At 40.7% G+C, this 27,953-nt stretch overlaps 1 protein-coding gene across 12 annotated transcripts in view; it reads right to left on the bottom strand.

The window, feature by feature from the left end:
• ULK4 (unc-51 like kinase 4) overlaps positions 1-27,953 on the bottom strand; it is a 724,727-nt gene that overhangs the window by 364,765 nt on the left and 332,009 nt on the right. For 10 of the 12 annotated variants that reach the window (XM_057497578.1, XM_057497570.1, XM_057497572.1 and 7 more), the window contains one exon: positions 14,530-14,578. The exons of the other annotated variants lie outside the window; for them this stretch is intronic. In XM_057497578.1, the coding sequence (XP_057353561.1) occupies positions 14,530-14,578 (49 nt within the window). The remainder of the gene's footprint in view (positions 1-14,529; positions 14,579-27,953) is intronic. 12 annotated transcript variants of the gene reach the window in all.

Here is a 27,953-nt window from a genome sequence, read left to right as displayed (position 1 = left end):
ATGTGGGTTTCTACAGGAGCTCGATTTTATGGTGCACGTAATGGGTAATTATTAAAAAGAGAAATATACTGTTCTAAGGTTCTTACATAAGACATGAAGTGGCATAAAGTATGTTTCTCTATTACTTGAGAATATTTCATTCCGATATGGAAGGAAAAAATGGGATGTATAAAGCCTATACAACGTGACACATATAGATAGAGTGTATGTGTTCTAAACATGCACAGATTCAGGTGCTATGTACTTCACCCTGCCCACACCCTATTGAAAATGTGTTAATTTACCTTAATCCTGTTTCTCCCTGTGTGTACTTAATTGATTCAATAAACTGTGTGATGTACGATTTTTTTCTTTGATCTGTGACCCTTTATGTTCCATGCGTGGGCTCTGGCTACTTTGTCTGGTAGTATATTTGGAGGTGACGATTATATTGAGGTACTTACATGACAGTAGGGAGACTGTGGTAAATTACAGATGTACAGTGTAAACCATACACCAACCATGGATAAGAAAAATACTCAGTTGATCCAAAAGGTGGCTGGAGAAGACAATTAAATAAGAAGGAACAGATGATACAATAGAAAAATACTAAGATGATAGATTTAAATACAGCAAAATACTCAAGTTCACTCAATGAAAGAAACTAGGAGTCCATTTAAAAAAAAGAGTCCATATCTTACTACTTACTTACATAAAATCCTATGTACAAACTATTACATGCAAACCAATCTGCAGTGACTGAAAGCAAATTAATAGATGCCTCGACAGAACCTATGGATTACAAACAAGATAGGAAACTTCAGGGGATGATGGATAAATTCATTATCTTAGTTGAATATTTTTATGTAAAAACTCACTAAATAATGTAGTTTAAATATATGCAGCTTACTGTATGCCTGTGTAGACCACAAACAATACATGAAGATATGGTGGATGAGTAGGGTATTTCAAGTCACCATAATTATGGGTTATATTAGCAAACTCTGTTTGAACAGTAAATCTGAGATGGTGAGAGGGAGGAGTGGGGAGCAGAAAAGCTAGATTTGTACTCATTCTGTACAACAAAGTTATTTTAAAGCAAAGATTTAAGATAGTCATAAAACTATAAATATATAGAAGATGGATTAATATTATATAACTGTGCTGAGGAGAAATCCTTTCCTAAGCATTTTGGAAATCACAGAAGCCATACAAAAAATTGATAAATTTGACCATGATTTTAAAAAGGAAACAGGTCAAAACATAAGCAGCTGACAGTTTAATGTGTGAGTGTGGCAAAGCAGATACTATGTATACTACTGCTGTGTGGGCAATTCTATACTACCATTTTTGAGGGGATTATTAAAAGATAAAAGATGCACATGTTAGTGTAACAACTCAACTTTCAAGAACTTATAGGAATTTACAGATGTGCAAAGATATGACAAAGATATTCTGCTCAGTGTTGCTCATATTAGCAGAAAGCAGGGGGAAAAACTTGAAATTTCCGTCAGTGGGGAGTGGCTAAATAAATTATACTAATTCAGTGAAATATTATATGGCCATTTAATACATATGCACACACACACTTCTGCCATGGACATTATAAAGATAGATGCAAAATAGAATATTTAGTATGGTCCCATTTTTGAAAAAAAAGATATAATACATATGTGGAAAATAATCAGAATATTCATTCGGGTATAAACTGGTATTATGAAAAATCTTCACATCCCGTGTTAGGCCCTCTGTACTATTTGAACTCCTTACAAGCATTGTTTTGTTACCAGAGAAAATATAGTTAAAAATCCTATGTAATAACTTGCCTTTTTTCTCATCACAGTGTTTCTCCAATTTGGAATGTCTAATAAATCCAAAATGCAATTTCACTTTCTAGAGTTATTTAAAAAGCTCTCCTTTTCCCATAAATCTGTAAACTGCTTTAGTGCATTGGATTTCCTGTCTCAGTCTTAAAGTTCTTTGCAGCTCTGGGTAAGCATATAAATTCTACTTTTTCTTGCTCATCCAAGAAAACAAATGCAAAGAGCATCAAAAAAATGCTAATCAATGTCTGCTGCTTTATTTAATCAAAACTAATAACTTTTTGCTGACATTTCCACTTCTTAAGAAGTGGGTATTCTCAATTGCTTTGTTCATGAATAAACATTATGGGATCCTACATTACTGAAGAATTTTAAGAAAAAGTAACATTCAGTGGTTACATATTGAGAATGAGCAATCACTGGTTTTATACTGGGCTTTCCAGTATATCTGTATTTACCACGAGACATTTTACTTTGTTCCCATCTATCAAAGGGCCTCAAACACAGAGTTTTGTAGTAGTGAGACTTGGGTAATGGCTGGTATTTTTAGGAAGGAAGCACTTCATTTTGGGAGGAAGGGGGTTCTGTCTCATGTCGTTTTCTTTCTTTTTATTATTAAAGTTTCATTAATATACAATCTTATACTGGTTTCAAATATACAACACAGTGTTTCAACAGTTTCTCATATTATTAAATCCTCACCTCCACTAGTGCAGTTACTATCTGTCAACACAGGAAGATGTTACAGAGCCATTGACGACATTGTCCATGCTGTGCTACTATCCCCATGACCAACTTAAATTATGATTGAGATTTTTGTGCACATTTATCCCCCTAACCCCCCTCACCTTCCTCATCCAACCACTCCAACCCCTCCCCCATAATAACCATTAGTCACTTCTCAGTGTCTCTGAGTCTACCACTATTTTGTTCATTTTGTTTTGCTTTGTTTTAATATTCCACATATAAATGAAATCATAAGGTATGTATTTGTCTTTCTCTCCCTGGCTTATTCACTTAGCATAATACCCTGTAGGTCCACCCATATTGTGGTAAATGGCAGGATTTGGGAAGCACTTCATTTTTAACACAAGCCAGAACCCAAAGGTGGTGAATGACTAGGCATCCCCAGATAGTCCAGAGTTAGGGAAGAAGTCAAGTCAAGTGGTGTCACCAGCTATTGCCAAAATTCAGGGGATCTACAACCAAACTGCCGTTTGTGAGTATATCACACGGAAGAATACCAGACTTTCCTATTTCATCTTCAATCCACCCTCAAAGAGGAGAAATGTCAGCTGTGACTACAGTCTAGAAAAGGAGGATCTACATGAAACAACCAGTCTCAGTTCCCTCACTTGTTCACTAATAAATCAATACACACCGGAAGACAAAAAGCAGGGATGGCAATGTGCTGGGGGCAAATGAGATTGCACATAATGCAGTTTCTTGCCTAAGTGAAACTCACAATGTAACTATGGAGACAAGAAGTTATCTACTGTGGCACTACGCAACAGAAACAAAATGTAAGACACAAGTTTTAAATTTAATGAAAGCTGCAATCTAAAAAAGTAAAATGAAACAGAATTTTAATAATATTTCATCTACCCAATATATCCAAAATATTATTTTAAACTACAAGAAAATTAATCAGTTACTTTACACTTTCTTTTTTTTCTTGGACATCCTAGACACTCAGAGCACATCTCAGCCCAGACTAGCCATGTCTGCCATCCTGAAAAGTACTGTGAGGCGATCAGTACAAGGGAAAGGCTTTGTATAACTTTGAAAGTATCTTACTAAGTCAAGCCTTTTGAGATTTTAACCAAATCTTGTTTTCTCCTTTAGAAATTCATGCCCATGTGCACAGCCAAATGTTGTTATGACATATTGGACACAAGCATGCAGATTCTCAAACTTACAAGAAACCTCTCATTTTAACATAACCTAAAAGAACTAATTCACATTACATGGGTTGCAATTAGAATGGAGCAAAGTAATTTTAAAAGCCTGATGAATACACAGGATTGAAAACATTCCTTAAATGTAACATGGCTGACAGTCTGTACTAAGTTGGTGTCTCAGTGATTAAATCCTTTAAGCCCCAGGGATCCATAAAGAGACTCTTTTCTAAAGATGCAGTTCACGTGAAAGATTTACTCAGGCTTGCATGAACCGCTATCCTTGAGTACTATTAAAACAATATAATTGTCAAACCAATGTTTGCTAATCCCACTTTTATTGTTAACATTTGCCACTGAAATTGCCCTTTGTTTGTTTTGGAACAGACACATAAAATATGACAGCAATATTTTGGCATATATTGGAAAATCTGCTATGAATAAAGATTTTTTCCCAATAAAACACAGTTTGCTTATATTACTTGGCATCAAAATGATTTACTGAAGTAAGCCAAAATATAAATCCCTGAAATAAAAGGAAGGGAGATTAGAGTTACAGCAGGATCCAAAGGGTGATCCATCCAAACTTATACTTAAGACATGTAAGGAAAATGGAAGTTCTCATGGCCAGGATCCTCACCTGACCCTAATCTACTTGCCCACTGCACACATGCAGTGCTTGCAGGTGCAGGTGCAGGCTTGCACACATGTTGGTGGTGAGCTATTACTGACAGTGTTGTTATATAAAGAGCTCTCCCCAGTGCTCTCCTCAGGGCTCCCAGAGGCGAAGGTGGACTTGCTGCATGCAGAGTTGCCAGATGTGGATGTGATTCTAGTACTTGACCTGCTACCATGAGAATAAAGCTTTTTTGGTATAAATGCTTTTACCCCCAGTGTTTGTTATTCGGTCTCATCAAATCCAGAGTGAACTTGCCAAGAGCTGAGAACTCCCTCGGGCTTGGAGCTACATGTTGGTGAAGTCAGCAGGATTCACTGCAGACTGAAAAGTGGAGCAAGCTGCCTTCATGGCCCAAGGTGAGCATAAGGTGCTAAAGGACTGGGCCCTCCCCAGAACTGGGAAGAGGTGAAGGTGATGGCTGGAGCAGTGGGGGAGGCCCTCCACAAGATTGGGAGATCCTTGAATAAATGGGATGCCCATATGGTGGCAGGAGCCATGGGCTGGCTATTCCTCACAGGGTTAAGAAAGGCTGTATAGGATTAGGACGTACTCCTTCAAGAAGCACAAGAGGAGGCAGCACAAGAACATGAACTGTGAGGTTCTGTTTGTTGAAGACTGAGATGGCATCACTACAAAGCGCTGTGGGGAAGGTAAAGGATGTAGTGGTGACTGAGATGGAGGCACTCTGTGGGGAGATGACAGATTTCCCAGAAGTGGTAAGGGACACACCATGGAAGAATGAGGAGGTAGAGGTGGTGCCAGAGGCACCAACCCCTCCTCTATTGAAATCCCACCTGGTGGTAGTTTAGAATATAAAGATGCAGTAACCACAGGTTCCTCCAGGAGAGGCGCAGCCCCCTCCCCAGGTCATGGAGCACCCTGTGCTCTGCCCCTATACTCAGGCTGAGCTGGTGGATTTGGGCTCCCAGTTTCAGCAGAAACCTTTGGAGTCAATATCAGCCTGGATCCTGTGCCCTTGGGATGTAGGGGCAGTTGGGATCATTCTGTCTGGATCAGAGATGGGAAAGCTGGCTTCCCTGACAACTCATCCTGCCTTGCAGCAGTGACTGCAGAATACACACCAGGCCCCAGGGAATCATTCACTTCTTGAGTGGATAATGGTTACACCTTGCACTGTGTGGCCCAATCCAGATGACTTACCATCTTCCCCTGCTAGATGGCAGATGTACGCTGAGCTCCAACAGGTGTTACAGGGGTTGGGCACGAAAAATGCCATTTATAACCCAGTAAGTTATGGCCCACACAAGTAGCTGTTCACAGCAGGGATGAGGGATACAGTGCTGCAAATGGCCCCCTGTCCCCCTCTGGGCCCTTAGTGGCCATTCTTGCCCCTCACTTAGGGCAGCCCATAAATACGGTTACCTATACTGTGGCAGACTTAGGGAGGCTGAAGCAATGCAAGTATGGAAGGGAGTGCAGTTCACCACTGACAGGAAGGGCTTAAAGGGGCCCGTAATGGTCATGAGGACCCTGATGTGGGTTGATTTGATAAAGGCAAAAGCAGACAAAGAGAAGTTGTATGGTATGTCAAATGAAATCCTACTGGAGCTGTGGTAAAAACTAAAGCTGGAGCAGTGGCTTCAGCCATTGGCTAAGTGAGGACAAAGAAAGGGAAGCCAGAGACAAAGCCACAAGTCTGGCCTGTGTGCCTGCAGAACTGTCGGAAGCCGGTCCAAACCGCGAGCCTGATGACACAGTCTGGGCAGTGGGATGGAAGGGACTGCACAGCAGCCTTCCCAGAGGAGCAACCCGATATCCCTCCTGCTCAAAATGTCCCTTCTAATAAATTTGTTTATTTAGGTTTCAATTCAAGCTGCCCCTTCAGGGAAGAGGCCATATCCAACTCTCCCTGAAAATTTTAGGTATTGGCCCCAAAGGAAGTTGGAAAAAACACTACTGCCCTTGTGACTACCCCCGATGACGGGAGAGTAAAACCCTATGAGTATTAGACCCAAATTTATGGGGGAAAGAGATATGGAAGATTTGTCTGGGTCGAGGTCCCTTCACCCACCCCTACATGGCCTCCAAATGGCATATTCAATGATTAATGGCAATAGGTGGGTACTCTTTGGCTAGCCTGCCAAAGAACAGCCTGGCAAACTATAAAACAAATGAGAACAGGGCATTGCCTGACTCCAGATCAGAAAAATCTCCATTATAAATTTTACTGTAAATGGGTCCAGGCACAGTCCATAACATTTGTCCCTGCCCACCAAAGGGTCATCGTGTCCTTTAGGAGAGGGCCTCTTTCTTTCCTACCGAAGATGAAGAATGGGAGTATAACTGTGAAAGAATGAGGGCTCTACATAAAGACAATGGAATAGTGAACTTCAGATAGTCATCTGTAAAGAAACCAAGAGTCTGGCACCTGCCTAACCTTTGTAAGATTTTCTGACTGAAATAACTAGGAACAAGGCTTACTTAGAAACAAGTTAACCACTAAGACCTGCCAAATGATTTAATCTCATTCTCCAAACTCATGTAATCGTGCTATGTGTCAATTAAATGATCAATATCTTTACATTACCTTATGTAATCAAAGAGTATAAAAACAGTCCGCTACTTTTCATTAAAGGCCAGGCCAGCTTAGCATCTTTGCTAGCGTCTGTGTCCTCATTGATTCGCCGATGCTGTCCATCCTTCCGGGTCCCCCTTCCTGCTGGAGAGTGAGCGGACCTGCTCAGACCCTCACAGGAAGACAATCGGGCAATACAGTTTGATTGAGAGGAGAGTCAAGGCACCCATCTTGGGGGATCAGGTGGAGACAGGCCACACGTTAAAATATCAGTCCATTGGTTCTCAGTGAATGCACAACATGTCCTGGCTCTGGTGGACACAGGAGCTGAATGCTCACTGACATATGGCAACCCTGAGCGGTTTCCCAGGACTCCTGCTGTTATAGATGGACACAGGGGTAAGGCTATCAGAGTTAAACAAGCCCAAATCCCACTGGGAATGTGGTGTCTAATACTGTGTACAATGTCATGCTTATTTCTGGTTCTCTTACAAATGTGGAATTATTAAAAAAGGTTTCAGGTCTTTTAGGCTACTGAAAAGTGTTTATCCTGAACTTGGGACAAATTCTGAGGCCCTTATACCATTTGGTATGAAAGGGTGCCCGGTGGGACTGGGATATGTGCATTTGCCTTTGCCACTGTAAAGCAGGCAGTCAAGCCTGTGCAGGCCTTGAGTGTTATAGAACCACCAGGGCCCTGTAATCTGGATGTTCGTGTGACTGAAGATGGTTATGGCTGGGGTCTCTGGCAGCAGTTTGCACAAACTCGCCAACCTACTGGATTCTGGTCACAACTGTAGAAAGGAGCAGAGGTATTGTACACCTTAACAGAGAAACAACTGGCTGTCCTATATCATGCCTTGCTGGCTATGGGGCCCATTATTGGAACAGCCCCAATAAAGTAATAAACCACCTATCCCATCATGGGGTGGGTATGAGAATGGACCCAGAAGCCGTGGAGTGGTGTGGCACAGACGCCTAAACTGGCCAAGTGAAGTACACACCTACAGCATGTAGCACTCTCTCTAGTAGCCGCTTGAGTGGAGAAGTCCAACACTTATTGGGACCAGTGGCATATACCAGTGAAAGGTAGGCAAAGAGCCCTTATCAGGAGGGAAGAATCCCCATATCTGAAGATGCATGGTACACAAAGGGTTCCAGCTGTGAGAAGCCCCTAAAATAGAGGGCCATAGCTTTCCATCCTAAGACTGAGACAGTATGGAAGATGGTGAAGGGAAGAGCAGTCAATGGGCAGAGCTGCTGGAAGCATGGCTCGTGATCACCCAGGAGCCCTTCCCACTAGTTGCCTGAACTGACAGCTGGGCCATCTATCAGGGCTTGACCCTGTAGCTACCAACATGGTATCATGCCAACTGGATGGTTAGCCACTGATACCCTTTAGGGGCAAGAGTTGTAGCAAGACTTTACACGACTCTGGTCAGACTAAAACACTTACAGTATATCATGTGACAGGCCATTTACTGCTGGCATCCCCAGGAAATGATGAAGCAGATGAACTGGCCCAGGGACATTGGCCAGAAGGAAAGCCTGCCTCTGATGTAGCCCAATGGTTACATCAGCATTTGTTGCACGTGGGACAAAAGACAATGCAGGCTGTAACTCGTCAGCAGGGCCTACTTTTGACCTTTGAAGAAGTCAGCAGAGCACAGCAGGAGCACATTGTATGCTCTAAAAGCGACTTACACTGAGTCCCACAGCAACATGGGACAATAGCTAAGGGGCTGATGGCCCTCGTCAGGTAGTAGATAGACTATATTGGGCCTCTGCCCATACAGAAGGGTACCAACATGCCATGACTTGTGTGGACACAGCTACTGGACTATTGGTTGATTTTTTCTACATGTTGTGCAAACTAGAGGATGACCAAAAGACGCCTGGAGCATCTCTTTGCAGCTCAGGGCCGACCACAGGTAATTAAGAGTGATCAAAGCACCCACTTTACTGAACACGCACTACAGGAATGGGTGCAACAATTAGGGACAAAATGAAAGTTTCACATACCATATAATCCTAATGGGTCAGGCATGATAGAAAGGTAAATGGTTTGTTAAAACCTGGACTAAAGTCAGACACCAGTAGTCATGGGGATCGTCAGTCTGCTTATGGATCATGCTATGGCATTTGAATGAGAAGTCATGGAAGGGGGTGTTGAGCCCCATAGACATGCTGACACAACATTGCTGCCTCCCCTATACAACTGCAAGTACAAACCAAGGAGGAATCGCTGAAGCTGAACTTTGGCCACCAGAATAATATCTTGCTGCCAGCACCAACTGCACTAAACCCTGGAGACTCCATTCAGTGGACGTGGCCTTGGACATTTCAACACATAGACCAGCGATGGCTGGCCCTCCTGGCACCTTGGGGACAAGGACTGGAGGCTGGCCTCCTGTGTATTCCTGGAGTAAAAGCAGAGTCCCCAAATATCATGGTAGTATATCCTAAATGGCTGGAAGATAGGAGCATCTTACCAGGGAGTTGTTTTATCTTTATGGCCAGTGCATGCATTCCAGTAGCACTATTCATAGACCCCTCAATAACCCCCACAGGGAGAGGGGTAAAGGTATGATATACTAGACCTGAAAGGGACCCCTTTCCTTTCACAGTCATATCACAGGACCACTCTCTTACATCCATCCTACCTGATGGACAAGATTTGCCTATTTTGGTGTCATCAAAATATGTGCCTTATCACCCTTAAGGTTACTCTCCTCTAATGTCTTTGTGGATTGGGCATACACCCTACAGCAAAAACTGCTCCTTTCTGGGGGCGCATGGAGCTCCCTACCAGTTCCTCTCCCAGTCTCTCATGGAAAGTACGAGTACTGAGCTCATCTGAGGAGAACTGGGTTTATACAGCTGGAATGACCACTCAGTGGCAATCAATCTCCTCAGGCTTGAGGATGACTATTATTATAATTTTTGTTGTTATAGCTTCTCTTGCTGTTATGGACTGGTTATAATGTTCCAGTTTTCTCATATAGGGACCACCATGGAAGACTGAAGGCACATAGATTGTGATGCAAGAATCCTGGATGGGTGGAGAGCAGGAAAATGGAGGTTCCCAGGGCCAAGATGCTCACCTGACCCTAACCTACTTCCCCACTGCCCCTGTGCAGTGCTCGCAGACACAGGCTTGCACACATGTTGGCAGGGAGCTATTATTGACTCTGTTGCTATAAAGAGCTCTGTGTGGTGCTCTGCCTGGAGGCAGAGAGGCCAGAGGTGGAGAGGTCGGAGGCGGAGATGGCCTTGCTGTGTGCAGACTTGCCGGATGTGGACATAATTCAAGCACTTGATGTTCCACCAAGAGAATAAAACTTGGTATAAACCCTTTCACCCACAACATTCTGTTGTCATCATTAGGTCTCACTGATCCAGAGGGAACTTGGCTGGAGTTGAGACCCTCTGGCAAGACAGACACATTGAAAAGCAACTTCTACTCTTTGGAAAGTTGCAAAGCGGGAAAAAGAATGTCTTCCATCCTGCTCATCCAGCAACTCTGCACTCAGAATCAAGCAACCCCCATTTGTTAAGCAGATCCAGACTACCTTAGTGTCACAGGCCCTGAAGGCTGTGATCCAGTGATGCCTCCTGAGCCTCCAGTCCCAACACCCCTCAGCCGCCTTGCATTGCCAACAAAAATGCAGTGCCCTTGCCCAGGTAGGCCCTGCCAGGGAGTACCACCCAGCTGCTGTGCCAGCTCCTTTTTGTAAGCAATCAGCTTCCTGGCTTTCCCCACGACTTGGCCTGCCAGGAGTGGAGATACCTGTGGCTAAAGCTCAGGATTACAAGCATTCTGCCTGCTCTCTGCCCTGAGCATAGTGTTAGAACTCCTGGGCCCTTAGATCAGACCTCTGAGACCGGCTCTGTCTTTTATGTTCCCTTCCCCACAGTCTACGGCTATCGCAAAAGCCTTGCTGATGGAGACTTGTGGGAAACTCCCAGAATCTGATTTTCAATCTGTTTCAGGTTTCCTATATGACCCTAAGCCTGATTCTCTCTGAGTCCCAACCTCAGGCTGAGCAGCCTACCTCCTCACTGCACAGAGTCCCTGCAGCACAGGTAGAAGTCACTGTCTGTTTTTGAGGAGCATAAATTATTTGCAAAGCCAAACAGACACAAACCAACCACAGTATAAAGTCCTGCAGATCTAATGTCAAACTACCCTTCAGTTTTACTCCCTGGCCTCTCATCCAAGCATGTCTAAGTGCTAACCCTCCTGCCGAGCTGCAGTGCCTTCTTCCTCACGACAACTCCCTCCAGACACCATTCACAAGGCACTTGTGTGAGACCCCTCCTCCTGCACTGAGCAGTCAGTCCTGCCATCCCCTGGGATCCAGGGCTCTCTGCCTTCCTCCACAAAGCTCTCACGCAGCTCCTGTACAATTACCAGCTTCCACATTGCTCTCTTCCTGCACTCTGAATCCAGAGGGCCCAGACAATTAGCTATTTAGACAGGAGGGAGTACTATGCCTCCTGGAGTAGGCAGCTACAATTGGGGACTGTTTTTATTTTTTATTTTCTCAAAAATAAAAAAACACTTTCAATTGGTTATATATTTAATCAGTTTGATCCACATTTGGAGCTCCTGGTTCTATCACACAACTCCAGAAATGTCTGCTTTACTTAAGATTTATACATGGCCATTTTGAACAAACAGGACATCAAATTCAGAATTCTGCTCCCTTTATCTTCACTTTCCTCTAGAACCACAGGAAAGACACAGAAGATGCCTGCAATTCCTGCCCATGAGAGGAGAAAGGTTTGCTTCCCTAATGAAAAACCTCTAGGAGAGGATGAGCTGCTGGTAAGAGCACATCACTGAGGAACTCTACAAAAGAAGAAAGTTATAAGCCTGCAATCAGGTTTTAAGTACATCAAACAGAAGTTGGAAAACAGTTATGGGCTACGAGTAAAGAAGAAAGTCATCAAGAGGTCACAGTGGACCACAAGGCTGAATCAGTCAAATGCTGTTTTACTTTTTTAATAGGTGACTAGAAAACACAAGCAGTGGCCAAGTATGCAGGGTTCACACAATCTTTTCCTTATGTCTCCTTCTGATCAAGGCACTGCTAGAAGCTGCTACATATATGCTAGACATCACATTGTCCTTGAACATGGAAATGAAACATAAGTGAAGATTGTACTGTTTCCTTGAAACTATGAATCCATTAGTTCTAAGATGCACCGGTATTTTATTAAACACTAAGAAAGAAAAATACTGCCAATTAAACTATAACATGGTTTCTTATTAGAATTTTCATTTTACTTTTACTGAAAGAGCTCTTTTAGACTTATTGAGACATAGAGTTTTATAATATATTGCTCTTGGACACTTATAAAAAGAAAAAGAAAAGTGAAATAAATTGGCTAAGACAATGACAACCAGGTCACCTGGCTGAAAGCAACAGTATACCACCACTGATTCAGAAAGTACTTCCCAGTTTAAGAAATGTTAAAATATGAAAAAATTATGTATGTCAGAGAATAAAATACTATATTATGTCTAGCTTGGAGATAAAAATTTAGAAAGGACAAGGTAATAGTTCACAGGATAACTACTACAAAGATATTTCATTGATTAAAAACGTATACAGAGGAAAAAAATTGAGATTATTCAACTTAAGAAAGACAAAAGGAGAATATAATGTTCTTCAAGGACATCAAAGTCCCGTCCCAAAAAGCGATAGCTTCCAATTTTTTTTTCTTTACTTTTTTAGCAGCAGGGCCTTTTTCTAAAGTACTGTCCTACAAGAATCCTGAGCGTGGAGCTGTTCTGGTCGGAGGAAGAGCACCACCAGACATTCATGGAAGGTCACAGGGCTTGGGACCAGGTGAAACCCTGACCTGGGGAGTCTGCTCATCCTGACCAGGCTCCGTCTACTCCCACAACAGCTGCAACACAGCAACAAGGGTTTATCCCGGCACTAACCAATTAAACATTTACCGCGGTTTGTAAACTATGAAGCCTTGCTGGATGCTCCTTATACAAAGATTACTCAACTATGGACGGGTTTTGGTAACCTACACGAAGGAATTTTTCTGTGTGTATTTTATACATTGAGATGATTGTCAAGGGAGAAGAGGAGAACTTTTTCTCAGCCACAAAAGTAGCTGTATTGACCTTAACAGTTAGACATCCCCCTGCCACAGCAAGGGGAGAGTCATACCCACCCACCAAGGCCCATTCTAGCTCTAGACTGCTCCCTACATTCTAACACCAGTATCTTTTCAAATGCAAGCCAGATACGGACAGTTTTGTTTGGACAGCTTTGGCTCTACCCCATGCCCAGCCATGTGGTCAAACCCAGCAGTTCACTGCACCCATCGCCCTCCAAAACAATCCAACTCCATGAACAAATCAGGAAGTAATGTGAATCCCACTGAAGGTGGGGAGACACACGGACCACTTGGCAAAGCTTAAAAATCCCCATTAAGCAGTTCTTATCTCCACATTTCTTTATCTCCTTTTTCTCTATTTCTTGTCCTAGTACTGCCTCTAAAATCCCCTTTTACTATTAGAAGCAACCTCTGGCCTTGCACTTCCCACTCGGCATGGCAGCTCCGGGTTATCTTGTCACTTGAGCGTGCTTTGGGAATAGTATCCAGTCCCACCCATTTCCCTGACCTATTCAAATAGCCAGCTTTCCTTAAAGGGAAAGGTTGATCTGCACCTGAGAAAAGTACCATTTTTACCACACAGCCATATCAACACACAAACAAATTTATGGATTAGTATGTTGGGATAATAAAAGAACACAAATTTTCCATGTGTCAGGTTATCAGACTATCACAGCTATTGCTCCACTGATGACCAAGATAGGTTAGGCTGATCTAGCGGGGGAGCTGTCTCTTCTTTAGTTCCTTGTGTTGTCAGCTAGCTATGGTGGAAAAGGTTTTAGTAAAGGGGGATAAACCACTCAGGCACCAGAGACCATTTCTTTGACTAAGGGCATTCCATTGCCATAAACACCAATTCAATTTTCAGCCTAATTCCCAAATCTGTTATTTAGCATAAACAGGGATTTATCATATGTGAGAAGAGTCAACTCCACATCCATTTTATTTCCTACACATAGAAATCATTGTTGAGAGGTTTTCTTTAACAGATGGTTCTCAATTAAGTTGCATTCTGTGAATAGAGAAAACCGTGTATGAATGCCAAGCTACTCTACATTTTGAAGACAACTTTCTGCCCAGAGGCAAAAAAATTACTAATCTGACCGCAAAGTCAGAAGGCTTCATTCATACTGAACATCAGGAAGTTCACACTGAAGCACAGCGATCCGCCTCTGCCCTTCCTCCACAAGTCAATCTCAAAATATCCTCTCTATACTGGAGAACATCCTGTTTAACTCAATAGACATAAAATGCAAAGCATTTGTGAAAGGAGGGTAGGTTATTAAACAGTGCCCCTGTACAATTTCAGGGCTGGACAATAGCTCAGACCAGGAGACTGACGCCCCGGTATGCTAAGTGAGGTGATGATGGATACAATCTTTCTGAGCTGAGCTAGGGTTAGAACCCAACCACACAACATCAGCAATTTTAAATTTCACTTGAATTTCAGATGTATATTTCCTTTCTTACCAGAATTACTTCAAAAATGAGTGGGACCAGTTTGCTGTCCTCCACAAGTCTGTTAAAAAAAATAAAAAGATAACTGCACATTAGATAACTCATATTTCAAATTGCATATGGACCACTGCAGCCCCATGTTTTATTAAATTCTGTGACTGAGAAATACTATGATTACTCATTTTTAATACACTCAACTACATCTATTAAACACAATATAGGGCCTCTTTGAAAATGACTATTAGCTTAGCCTTACTGATATGTTGCAAATAAATTCTCAAATAGATTGACATTCATAAGTGTAAAAATGAAAATTCACAATTACTATAAAGACTATCAAAATACGTGACACCAGCTGAAGTGGTGTAACCAACCTTCACTGTACAGTTAAATTATAAGCATGCCACTCTATAATCTTTCATTTTTGCCTCATTAGCTATCTTCTCAGCATAATGAATTAAGGTATAATGCTTTGTAATGATCTTTTACTTTAATAAAAAGTAGACACCAATCACCCAGCAGACTTTAGGCACTTTCCCTCACCAAACCTATTAAAAATTATCATCCATTGTAACACAAGAATTTTTTCATGCAATTTAAGAAAAAATAGCCTTCATTCATAAGAGATGGTTTTTATTAAGAACAATACTTGTCTATAAATATTCCTTTAGTCCAGGGGTCAGTAAACCTTTTTCTGCAAAGGGCCAGAGAGTACATATTTTAGGCTTTATAGGCCACACAGGCTCTATATAGCAACCACTTAACTCTGTCATTGTAATATAAAAGCAGGCATAAACAATACATAAATGAATAGGCACATCTGTGCTCCAATTAAATTTTATTTACTTAAAATCATGTGCGACATTTGGCCCACAAACTATAATTTCCTGATTCCTGCATCAGTGTAAAAGAAAATATCAGAATCCCTAATTTTATTAGAATTTACTTCAGCTAATAAACTATAGTGCTTAAAGACAAGCACATTGCCTTATTAATACAGGTACGTGCAGTTTGTCTGCTTCACAGAGAATGCTAGGTAGATGGAACAGGAATTTATCATCCAGCCTCCCTAGAGCTTGTTTGTCTATGATAATATAAAATAAAAGCCTAGGAAGCTAGCCAAAGAAAGATCACAGTGCTTACAAATATGTGCTGCGGCCAAGTGGGGTACAGAGAGAGCTCCCCAAGACTGAAGGATAGAAAGCACCACCTCAGTATCTAACAAAACATCAATTTGGTAATTTCTGTGGCTTTAGTGTATTAGGGAGAAAAGGCTTTGACTACAGATATTAAATTCATTTACAGCCCCTTACTTTCTGGGGCACCTGGAGGCTCCGTGAGGACGAAACTCCTCCCCCCACCCCCCATACGGGGGCGGGAAGCAAACGCATGGACTCCGGACCAGGCACAACCCCAAGCCCGCACATACCCAGCCTTCTTCCTCTGCCTCCTGTTAGCCATCTTTTTTCCTAAATTAAGTCTTTTAAAAAGTAATTTTTGATATATACTCTTATTAGGCCTGTGCTGAAACAGGCAAGCCCAGTCTCCGAGTCGCCTTGGCGACCAAAGCCAAGAAGACCCCGAGGGCAGACACCGCCTCCTCTCCGCAGGCGCCTGCACTCATGGGCGCCCCCTGCCATCGGCCCCGACGCTCGGATGCGGACGCGCCCACCCACCACCAGCCCTTCATGATAGTGTTTCAACGTATATTCTTATTATTAAGGTATGACTACATAAAGCACCATAATTCTTTTTTAGAAATTACAACTAGCTCTTCTCCGGGTCCCTGCAAGATGAGCAGGCTAAGGCGGAGAAAGACAAATGCCAAATGATTTCCCTCATTTGTGGAGTATAACAATGAAGCAAAACTGAAAGAACAAAATGGCAGCAGACTCACAGAAAAGGGACATAGTGGATCTCTGGTAACTTGCTGCACTGATGGACAGTGACTGCATTGGGGCATGGGTGGGGACTTGATAATATGGGTAAATGTAGTAACCACATTGCTTTTTTTCATGTGAAACCTTCATAAGAGTCTATATCAATCATACCTTAATAAAAAATTTTTTTTAAAAAAGATGAGCAGGTTAGCCTGAACCCCCTCTTATGTCTCGTTTAACTCTGACTTCTAACACACTAGTTCTTATATTCTTCCAAATACAATCAAACATGAATTTTGTTATTTGATATGACTTACATAATTTACAGCCACATCTGATAAATAAAAATGGAACTCAAGCTAAATAAAACAACTTTTAGTTTTTAGAAAACATTTCTATGACTTTTTCTGCAACTCATGACTAAACCTCCAATGTGATTCCAAAGAACTCTACAGCAAACAGAGCACAAGGGCAGCTGTCAACATTTACAGCTACCTGCAGTGTCTTTCCAAACTGTAGCAAGTGGCCAATAAGTGGACAACAAGAATGAGTTTACTAGGTTTGACTAGCATTTTCATAATTAACACTAATGGAGAAAATTCAAGGGTGTCACACACACTGTTCTGTGACACTTCTGTTCCCATTAGAGGTCTGTGGTTGTGCACAGTGGTAATGTTATAATGCATTTTTATTACTGTGGGCTGTAGCTAACACCTAAGATCCACAGATTTTAGATTGCTTTGGAGACAATATTCATTTGTATTCAATATGTTCTTAAATTTTGATTTTTAAAAATTGGTTTCCTTACATTATGTCCTCTCATACCACCATAGGTCCAGTTTGTGGTTCAGATCCCAAAAGATCAAACCCTTGATGTGCCTAAGTAATGGAGCAATGTCCTGGGAGCTCTCTTCCCATGATCTGGGACTCTGAGAGCAGCTCCAATGCTCCGATGCTCAGGCTTCTACAGACCAGAGAAGATGAAGCTCGCCTCTAAGGAAAGTTGATGTGGCTGCAGTCTCAGGGAATCATTCAGGCAGCGAGTCTTAAATCATCACAGTACACTGGAGAACCATGAAGCAAAAGGTGTCTTATTTGGGGCTGTGTTTTGGTTGGCCACCATGATTTACATCACCAGGATCATTTTTCTACAAGAGCCTGATATATCCTAAATTCTAAAAAGAGTAATGATTCTATGGTTGGTGGACAGGAAGTGAAGAGATTTATCTGGATTTTTTTAAACCAAAAACAAAATAAAGATCTTTTGGAAAATTTCCCTAATCTTCAAAGGATTATGAAAACATTAACTGCATCACAGTAGACCTTCCTTCCTTTACGTCAAACACCTAAGCACACTATTTTTAAGTAATTTCAGATGAGTAAATTGAAATATACTGCCCTTTTCAAATGTAGTTCCTAGGACTACTTTACCATGGTTTTCTAGAGGGGTTTTTTGGTTTGGTTTTTCCTTAACAGTGCAATTTAATAATAGATTGTGTGGGATTAAAGAGTTTTCCTTACAAAATTCTTATTCACAAGATTCACTGGAGGAGGACACAACAGCCAGCTGCATAGGGACTCATATATTCTGAAGGTTCCCCAGAGTGAAAGATAAGGTTCACAGGGACCCAGCACCTCACCCCTGGGGCCAGGTGTGGGCCGAAAGACAGATGAGCATTCACTCCTTATAAGCGTTCCTTCAGATGCACTGGCTCACTCAGAATAGCAGTTCTCAGACACATTAGACCCAGGGTGTCTTTTAATAATCTGTAACTCTCCCTTTGTTGTGCTCAGATAAAAACTGTAGCTGATATAATCTTCTGACACATAAGATTTTCCCTCCAAAATCCACAATTTCAAAACAATTAAAAATAATGCATTCATTGTATCATAATCAAGGAACAAAGTTATTTTATAGTAAGATAATAAGTATTTCAATACATGAAAAAATGTCTACACAATTACACACTGAAACACATAATGACTAGATGTCTACACCTTTGTGCAGAATCACCATAAATGCAATATGTGTAAATGCACACAGACTCACATGTATTTTAAGGGCCATTCAAATACTTTGATGGGCATTTCCATACATAATATGATTTTCCAGAATCGTAAACAGCCCTCAGTAAAGTTCTGAGCGAGCAAAATATACCACTTTCACTCAATTTTGCATCCCTGAAAAATTCATTTATGTTAAAACTTCAAAAAAAAAAGGATGATTACTGGGATTGTGTATATCCATGGTTTATATTATTAACAAAGGAAGTGCTGTCTGATTTAGAAGATTTTGAATAAACTTATGAAAATCTTTAGGACACATTAATCAGAATTTCTAACTCCCTCCTAAGCCTAAAGTAAATGTTGCCTTTATTGTTGGGAAGCTTTTTACAAATCAATTTATTGTTCAAGGCTAAATATAAAGTAAATCTAGCAATGTATGGATATAAATGACTGGTTCCAACTTAGCTGGGAAACGTAGGAATAGGGAGATTATTCTATTTCTGTTTAGAGTGCTATGAAGTGAGTTGAATTTCAAACCATTATTAACACTTTTTAAACTTTTCTTTAAAACCTAAAAGACTATTTAGAGATGAACCAACAAGAATTAAAAGGAACTGAAACCCCCCCTTCCCTGACCACCATACTTCTGTTTTTCGGAGAAAAGAGGAGCCAAGAGGAGGTGCAGGGAAAGGGAGGGAAAGGATCGCTACCTGTTCTAAGCTCAGTCTTTCAGGACAAAGCAAGCAGTCTCCAGCAGTGGTAAAATAGGTCTAAGGAGAGGATTAAAGATGGCAGCGTGAGAGGAGAGACAGAGGCTTCCTCCTAAAACTGGATACAATTAGAAAATATAGCTGGTGCAACTAATCCTGAGAGAGCAACAGGGAAGAGGACGGCGGGAGACTGCACACCCCTGGAGAAAACAGCAGACCTCATGGAACAGGGTAACGTACCAGAGCTGTGGCTCCGTGGGACTGAGCCCCTCCCCCACCCCAGCTCAACAGCGGGAGGAAGAGAAACGGAGCAGGGAGGGAGTGGAAAACTTGGGACTGCTGAATACCTAGCTCCGGAGATCTGCACTGGGCGCACAAACCTACATTTCACGGTGCTTTCATCATACTCTTCTGATTACAGGATTGGAAAGCTGGGACAGGCAGAGTTCCTGGGGAGACTGGGATTCTGGCCACTTGAGGAAAGCAGGGATCCATATCCGGCTGCTCAGGGACAAAAGCTTATATCTGTGCGCTCGGCCACTGGTTCAGGCAGTGGAGACAGGCACAGCAGCTGGGAAGTGGGAAACAGCTCTTTCCTCCCCCCAGGCACCAGTACTGCTCCCCTGGGACCCCGACATTGCTTCAGGGGCTGAGCAGCTCCAGAGAGTACAGCTTCTGGACACTAGGGGGCGCCATATACAAACATGAAACACCAAAGGAACCTTGTCCAGAGTAAAAATGTTAATACAACTCCTGAGAAAGATTTAAATGACATGGACCTCGTGACTTTTCCTGAAAGGGAGTTCAAAATAAAAATTACCAACATCCCAATGGAGGTATGGAAAGACATCCAAGAACTCAGGAATGAATTCAGAACAGAGATCCAATCATTGAAGAACATGATGGAGGGTATTAAAAGCAGGCTGGATACAGTGGAGGAGACAATAAATGAAATAGAAACTAGAGAAGAGGAATACAAAGGAGCTGAGGCTCAGAGAGAAAAAAGGATCTCTAAGAATGAAAGAATATTGAGAGAACTGTGTCACCAATCCAAACGGAACAATATTCGCATTATAGGGATCCAGAAGAAGAAGAGAGAGAGAAAGGGATAGAAAGTGTCTTTGAGGAGGTAGTTGCTGAAAACTTCCCCAGCTGGGGAAGGAGATAGTTTATCAGGCCATGGAGATCCACAGATCCCCCTACACAAGGGACCCAAGGAGGACAACACCAAGACATATAGAAATTAAAATGGAAAAGATCAAGGATAAAGACAGAATATTAAAAGCAGCCAGAGAGAGAAATAAAATCACATACAAATGAAAGCCATCAGGCTAACATCAGACTTCTCAGCAGAAACCTTACAGGCCAGAAGGGAGTGGCATGATGTATTTAATGCCATGAAGCAGAAGGCCTGGAACAAAGATTACTTTATCTGGCAAGATTATCATTTAAATTTGAAGGAGGGATTAAACAATTTCCAGATAAACAAAAGCGCAGAGCATTTTCCTACCACAAACCATCTCTACAGTCTATTTTGGAGGGACTGCTACAGATGGAAGTGTTGATAAGGTTGAATAGCTGTCACCAGAGGTAATAAAACCACAGTAAAGAAAGTAGAACAGCTAATAACTAAGCAAATGCAAAATTAAATTGACTATCCCCAAAGTCAATCAAGGGATAGATAAAAAGTACAGAATATGATACCTAGTATATAAAGAATGGAGGAGGAAGGAAAAGGAGAAGGAACAGAAAAGAACCTTTAGATTGTGTTTGTAACAGCATACTAAGTCAGTTAAGTTAGACTCTTAGATAGTATGGAAATAAACCTTGAACCTTTGGTAACCACGAATCTAAAGCTTGCAATGGCAATAAGTACATACCTATCGATAATCACCCTAAATGAAAATGGACTGAATGCAAATATCAAAGGACATAGAGTCACTGTATGAATAAAAAAACAAGACCCACATATACGCTGCTTACACAGACTCACCTCAAACCCAAAGACGTGCACAGACTTAAAGTCAAGGGATGGAAAAAGATATTTCATGCAAACAACAAGGAGAAAAAAGCAGATGTTGCAGTACTAGTATCAGATAAAATAGACTTCAAAACAAAGAAAGTAACAAGAGATAAAGAAGGACATTACATAATGATAAAGGGGTCAGTCCAAGAAGAGGATATAACCATTATAAACATATATGCACCCAACACAGGAGGACCAACATATGTGGAACAAATACTAACAGAATTAAAGGAGAAAATAGAATGCAGTACATTCATTTTAGGAGACTTCAACACACCATTCACTCCAAAGGACAGATCCACCAGACAGAAAATAAGTAAGGACACAGAGGCACTGAAAAACACACAAGAAAAGATGGACCTAATAGACATCTACAGAACTCTACATCCAAAAGCAACAGGATACACATTCTTCTCAAGTGTACATGGAACATTCTCCAGAATAGACCACATACTAGGACACAAAAAGAGCCTCAGTAAATTCAAAAAGATTGAAATTCTACCAACCAACTTTTCAGAACACAAAGGTATAAAACTAGAACTAAACTGTACAAAGAAAGCAAAAAGGCCCACAAACACATGGAGGCTTAACAACATGCTCCTAAATAATCAATGGATCAATGACCAAATTAAAATAGAGATCAAGCAAGATACGGAAACAAATAACAACAAAAACACAAAGCCCCAACTTCTGTGGGATGCAGCAAAGGCAGTTCTAAGAGGAAAGTATATAGTAATCTCGGCATATTTAAAGAAGGAAGAACAAACCCAAATGAATAGCCCAACATCACAATTATTGAAATTGGAAAAAGAAGAACAAATGAGGCCTAAAGTCAGCAGAAGGAGGGACATAATAAAGATCAGAGAAGAAATAAATAAAATTGGGAAGAATAAAAAAATAGAGAAAATCAATGAAACCAAGAGTTGGTTCTTTGAAAAAATAAACAAAATAGATAAGACTCTAGCCAGACTTATTAAGAGAAAAAGAGAATCAACACACATCAACAGAATCAGAAACGAGAAAGGAAAAATCATGACGGACCCCACAGAAATACAAAGAATTATTAGAGAATACTATGAAAACCTATATGCTAACAAGCTGGGAAACCTAGGAGAAATGGACAACTTCCTAGAAAAATACACCTTCCAAGATTGACCAAGGAAGAAACACAAAATCTAAACAAACCAATTTCCAGCAAAGAAATTGAAGCGGTAATCAAAAAACTACCCAATAACAAAACCCCTGGGCCAGATGGACTTACCTTGGACTTATATCAGACATACAGAGAAGATACAATACCCATTCTCCTTAAAGTTTTCCAAAAAATAGAAGAAGAGGGAATACTCCCAAACTCATTCTATGAAGCTAATATCACCCTAATACCAAAACCAGGCAAAGGACCCACCAAAAAACAAAATTACAGACCAATATCCCTGAAGAACGTAGATGCAAAAATACTCAACAAAATATTAGCAAACCGAATTCAAAAATACATCAAAAGGACCATACACCATGACAAAGTAGGATTCATCCCAGGGATGCAAGGATGGTACAACATTCAAAAATCCATCAACATCATCCACATCATAAACAAAAAGGACAAAAACCACATGATCTTCTTCATATATGCTGAAAAAGCATTTGACAAACATCAACATCCATTCACGATAAAAACTCTCAGCAAAATGGGAATAGAGGGCAAGTACCTCTATGGTACATCTAAAGGCCATCTATGATAAACCCACAGCCAACATTATACTGAACAGCGAGAAGCTGAAAGCATTTCCTCTGAGATCGGGAACTAGACAGGAATGCCCACTCTCCCCACTGTTATTTAACAGTACTGGAGGTCCTAGCCACTGCAATCAGACAAAACCAAAAAATAAAAGGAAACCAGATTGGTAAAGAAGAAGTTAAACTGTCACTATTTGCAGATGACATGATACTGTACATAAAAAACCCTAAGGACTCCACCCCAAAACTACTAGAACTGATATCGGAATACAGCAAAGTTGCAGGATACAAAATCAACACACAGAAATCTGTTGCTTTCCTATACACTAACAATGAACCAACAGAAAGAGAAATCAGGAAAACAACTCCATTCACAATTGCATCAAAAAAAATAAAATACCTAGGAATAAACCTAACCAAAGAAGTGAAAGACTTATACTCTGAAAACTACAAGTCACTCTTAAGAGAAATTAAAGGGGACACTAACAGATGGAAACTCATCCCATGCTCGTGGCTAGGAAGAATTAATATCGTCAAAATGGCCATCCTGCCCAAAGCAATATACAGATTTGATGCAATCCCTATGAAACTACCAGCAACATTCTTCACTGAACTGGAAAAAATAATTCAAAAATTCATATGGAAACACCAAGGACCATGAATAGCCAAAGCAATCCTGAGAAAGAAGAATAAAGTAGGGGGGATATCACTCCCCAACCTCAAGCTTTATTATAAAGCCATATTAATCAAGAAAATTTGGTACTGGCACAAGAACAGAGCCACAGACCAGTGGAACAGACTAGAGAATCCAGACATTAATCGAGACATATATGGTCAATTAATATTTGATAAAGGAGCCATGGACATACAATGGCGAAATGACAGTCTCTTCAACAGGTGGTGCTGGCAAAACTGGACAGCTACATGTAGGAGAATGAAACTGGACCATTGTCTAACCCCATATACAAAAGTAAACTCAAAATGGATCAAAGACCTGAATGTAAGTCATGAAACCATTAAACTCTTGGAAGAAAACATAGGCAAAACCTCTTAGACATAAACATGAGTGACCTCTTCTTGAACATATCTCCCCGGGCAAGGAAAACAACAGTAAAAATGAACAAGTGGGACTACATTAAGCTGAAAAGCTTCTGTACAGCAAAAGACACCATCAACAGAACAAAAAGGAACCCTACAGTATGAGAGAATATATTTGAAAATGACACATCCGATAAAGGCTTGATGTCCAAAATATATAAAGAACTCACACGCCTCAACAAACACAAAACAAATAACACAATCAAAAAATGGGCAGAGGAACTGAACAGACAGTTCTCCAAAACAGAAATACAGATGGCCAACAGACACATGAAAAGATGCTCCACATTACTAATTATCAGAGAAATGCAAATTAAAACTACAATGATGTATCACCTCACACCAGTAAGGATGGCTGCCATCCAAAAGACAAACAACAACAAATGTTGGCGAGGCTGTGGAGAAAGGGGAACCCTCCTACACTGCTGGTGGGAATGTAAATTAGTTCAACCATTGTGGAAAGCAGTATGGAGGTACATCAAAATGCTCAAAACAGACTTACCATTTGACCCAGGAATTGCACTCCTAGGAATTTACCCTAAGAATGCAGCAATCAAGTTTGAGAAAGACCAATGCACCCCTTTGTTTATCGCAGCACTATTTACAATAGCCAAGAATTGGAAGCAACCTAAATGTCCATCGATAGATAAATGGATAAAGAAGATGTGGTACATATACACAATGGAATACTACTCAGCCATAAGAAAAGGATAAATCCTACCATTTGCAGCAACATGGATGGAGCTGGAGGGTATTATGCTCAGTGAAACAAGCCAAGTGGAGAAAGAGAAATACCAAATGATTTCACTCATCTGTGGAATATAAGTACAAAGGAAAAACTGAAGGAACAAAACAGCAGCAGAATCACAGAACTCAAGAATGGACTAACAGGTACCAAAGGGAAAGGGAATGGGGAGGATGGGTGGGTAGGGAGGGATAAGGGGGGGAAGAAGAATGGGGGTATTAAGGTTAGCACACATGGGGGTGGGAGAAAGGGGAGGGCTGTACAACACAGAGAAGGCAAGTAGTGATTCTACAACATTTTGCTATGCTGATGGAGAGTGACTGTTAAGGGGTTTATAGGGGAGACCTGGTATAGGGGAGAGCCTAGTAAACATAATATTCGTCATGTAAGTGTAGATTAGTGATAGCAAAAAAAAAAAAAAAAAGGGCAGTTCCTGTGTGGTAACCTCCAACGAGTTCTACACAAGGGTATAAAGGGCATATAAAAGTGTAGGCAAAGGGTCTGTTTGTGTTTATACAGAGGATCAAAGCCTAATTGGGCTACCCCGAAAATGAACTAAGATAAAATATGAAAAAGAACTTCCAACATCTCCACTCTCTGGAATACTCATGCCAGAAGATGATCATCAAAAAACCCCAACAAAGATCCACGCACTGCTACAGCTGTAGATGCACTCATCCCACCAGTTCCTGGACTTGCCATGGGAATGAGGAAGGAGATATCTAAGCTGGCCTGTGCATACAGTAAAACAACAAAATTGGACTGGATCTATGCTGTTGGAACTCAACCAAGAATTTGGAGAAGTGCAAATTGTAGCGCTCCAAAGTCTTACAACTACAAACTATTTACTGTTAAAAGAACATATGGCATGTGAACAGTCCCCAGGAATGGGTTGTTTTAATTTGTCTGATTTCTCTCAGACTGTTCAAGTTCAGTTGGACAATATCCACCATATCATAGATAAGTTTTCACAAATGCCTAAGGTGCCTAACTGGTTTTCTTGGTTTCACTGGAGATGGCTTGTAATTACAGATATGCTTTGGTTATGTAACTATACTCCTATTATGTTAATGTGTGTGTGCAATTTAAGTAGTAGCTTAAAACCTATACATGCTGAAGTTACTCTACAAGAAGATATATCAAAGAAATAATCAATCTTCCCATGTTTTCTTCCGCCTGCTACTTCTATAGCTTTTCTTCTTCCTTCCTAATTACAACCCTTAAATAGAATTCGTGCCTCATATCAAATTTACCGAGTATCATAATTCTTCCAAGTGGTAAAGATACGTCAAGACAAATGCTGGGCATAGAAGCCACAGGGCATAAATATGCAAAGAAGTAAAAAGCTAACTTTTTCAAACAATAAGGCTTCTCTCTCACTTACCAACTTCATATTTCCCTGTATGGACCCGAAAGATGACTGGTTAGCCAGAGACGGGTAAGATTCCTCAAGGGAGGAACAACCTAAGACAGGCACAGTCGCAGGGGGGCCATCAGGTGAGAAATTGGGGATCAACAGAGGTGAGGCTTAGAACCTCACCCCCCCCGTTCTGAGAGAAATCTTCTGCATACGTGGATGTTTTATTGCCCTGGTCTAGATTGGATTAACACATAGTCTACAGGCACACACCTGATCATCTACATGTGCTCTCTTACAACACTAAACTATGTTTTCTACCTTTATCTTGTATCTACCTACCACTTCAGCATTTTATTAAAAATAATAATAATAAAGAGAGAAATGTGGTATCCACATATAAATCAAGTATAAAAACCAAATGAGTATTCATATTTGAACTGACTGTTTAGAGTTCATAATGCATGAGCAAAACCGAAAGTTTCTGTGATGACTGCCCTTGTACTGTTCACTATGTAACTTATTCATTATGTAAGAATTTGTTCTACATGTAAGAACTTGTTTGTTATGCCTCAGGAGATTGGAGACTGACGAAAATTAGGCTTGGGGTGGATTAATGATTGTGCACTGAGCATTGACTCCCCTATACAGAATTTTATTGTCATTAACAACCATTTGATCAATAAATATGAGAGATGCCCTCACAAAAAAAAAAAAAAAGTACAGACTTCCAATGGTAAAATAAATTAGTAACCGGGATGTAATGTATAGCATAAGGAATATAGTCAAGATATTGTAACAGCCTGGTAGGGTGATAGCTGGAACCTAGAATTATGTATATAAATGTTCTACCACTGTGTTGTACACTTGAAACTCATGTAATGTAATACTGTGTGTCAACTACCCTTCAATAAAAAATAATTATTTAAAAAAAAAAAAAAAAAAGATAGGTCTACTGACTAAAAACTTCTTTTTAAATTTTTTGTTGTTGTTGTAAATATCCTTATTTCTCTTTCATTCCTGAAGGATAGTTTCACTGGATATAGAATTCACATTTGACATCTTTTCTTAATTTTCTGATTTCATTCCAAGTTTAACATTAAAGTTTTACTTTATTAAATAGTGAAAGTGCTTGAGATTTCATCAGAGGAACTATTTAGCTCTGTAAATTCAGCTAATTTAAGAAAAAAACATCTAACTGCCTTATTTTAATATTAAGGGAACATTTCAAACATCTCTGACATTTCTGATGAGTTTGGCTTTCAGTTTTATGAGACTACAAAATTTAAATTAAAACATATCAGATTATGGCAAAACTTAGTTTTATTAAGATATATAAATTGAAAGCAAATGCAAATGGAAGCCATCTGGCAGCTGAGGTATGCTCTATGGCTCACACAATTTTGTTATCCAAAGTGAAACCAATGAGACTGCCTCATGTAGTTTCTTTTGGTTATGGGAACTTTTTTTTCCCCAATTTTTATAGGGTGTTGGAGCTCTGGTTTCAATTAGTATCACCAAGTATCTCTTTCTAGTATCTAAGGGCTTACCTCTTCTAGGAATACTTCCTTTATTTTTCTTTCCTCTAATCTCAATGCAAAGGAGTGGGGTAAGAGAAAGGAGGAAGGGCAGCGGGGGAGCAAAGGGGAAAAGGAGGAGTGTAGGGGGAGGAAAGGGGGAACGTGTTCACAGCATTTTCTGTGGACCAGATGCTAATATTACCCGCATCTTCTAGACAATGCACTCCTGTTGGGCTCTGCTCACTTCTTCAAAGGTTAAAGACAGGCCCCACCTATGACTATAGCCCATACTGTCTTCTGCTCCACATGCAGCAAGTGTCTTCCAGAAGCAAGAGCTTTGGTAGAGATAATTTAAGGAA

The sequence above is a fragment of the Manis pentadactyla genome, chromosome 1 (genome assembly GCF_030020395.1).
Source record: "Manis pentadactyla isolate mManPen7 chromosome 1, mManPen7.hap1, whole genome shotgun sequence".
NCBI lineage: Eukaryota > Metazoa > Chordata > Mammalia > Pholidota > Manidae > Manis > Manis pentadactyla.
Note: the sequence above shows the minus strand (reverse complement) of the source record. Positions and strands in the feature narration are given on the sequence as shown.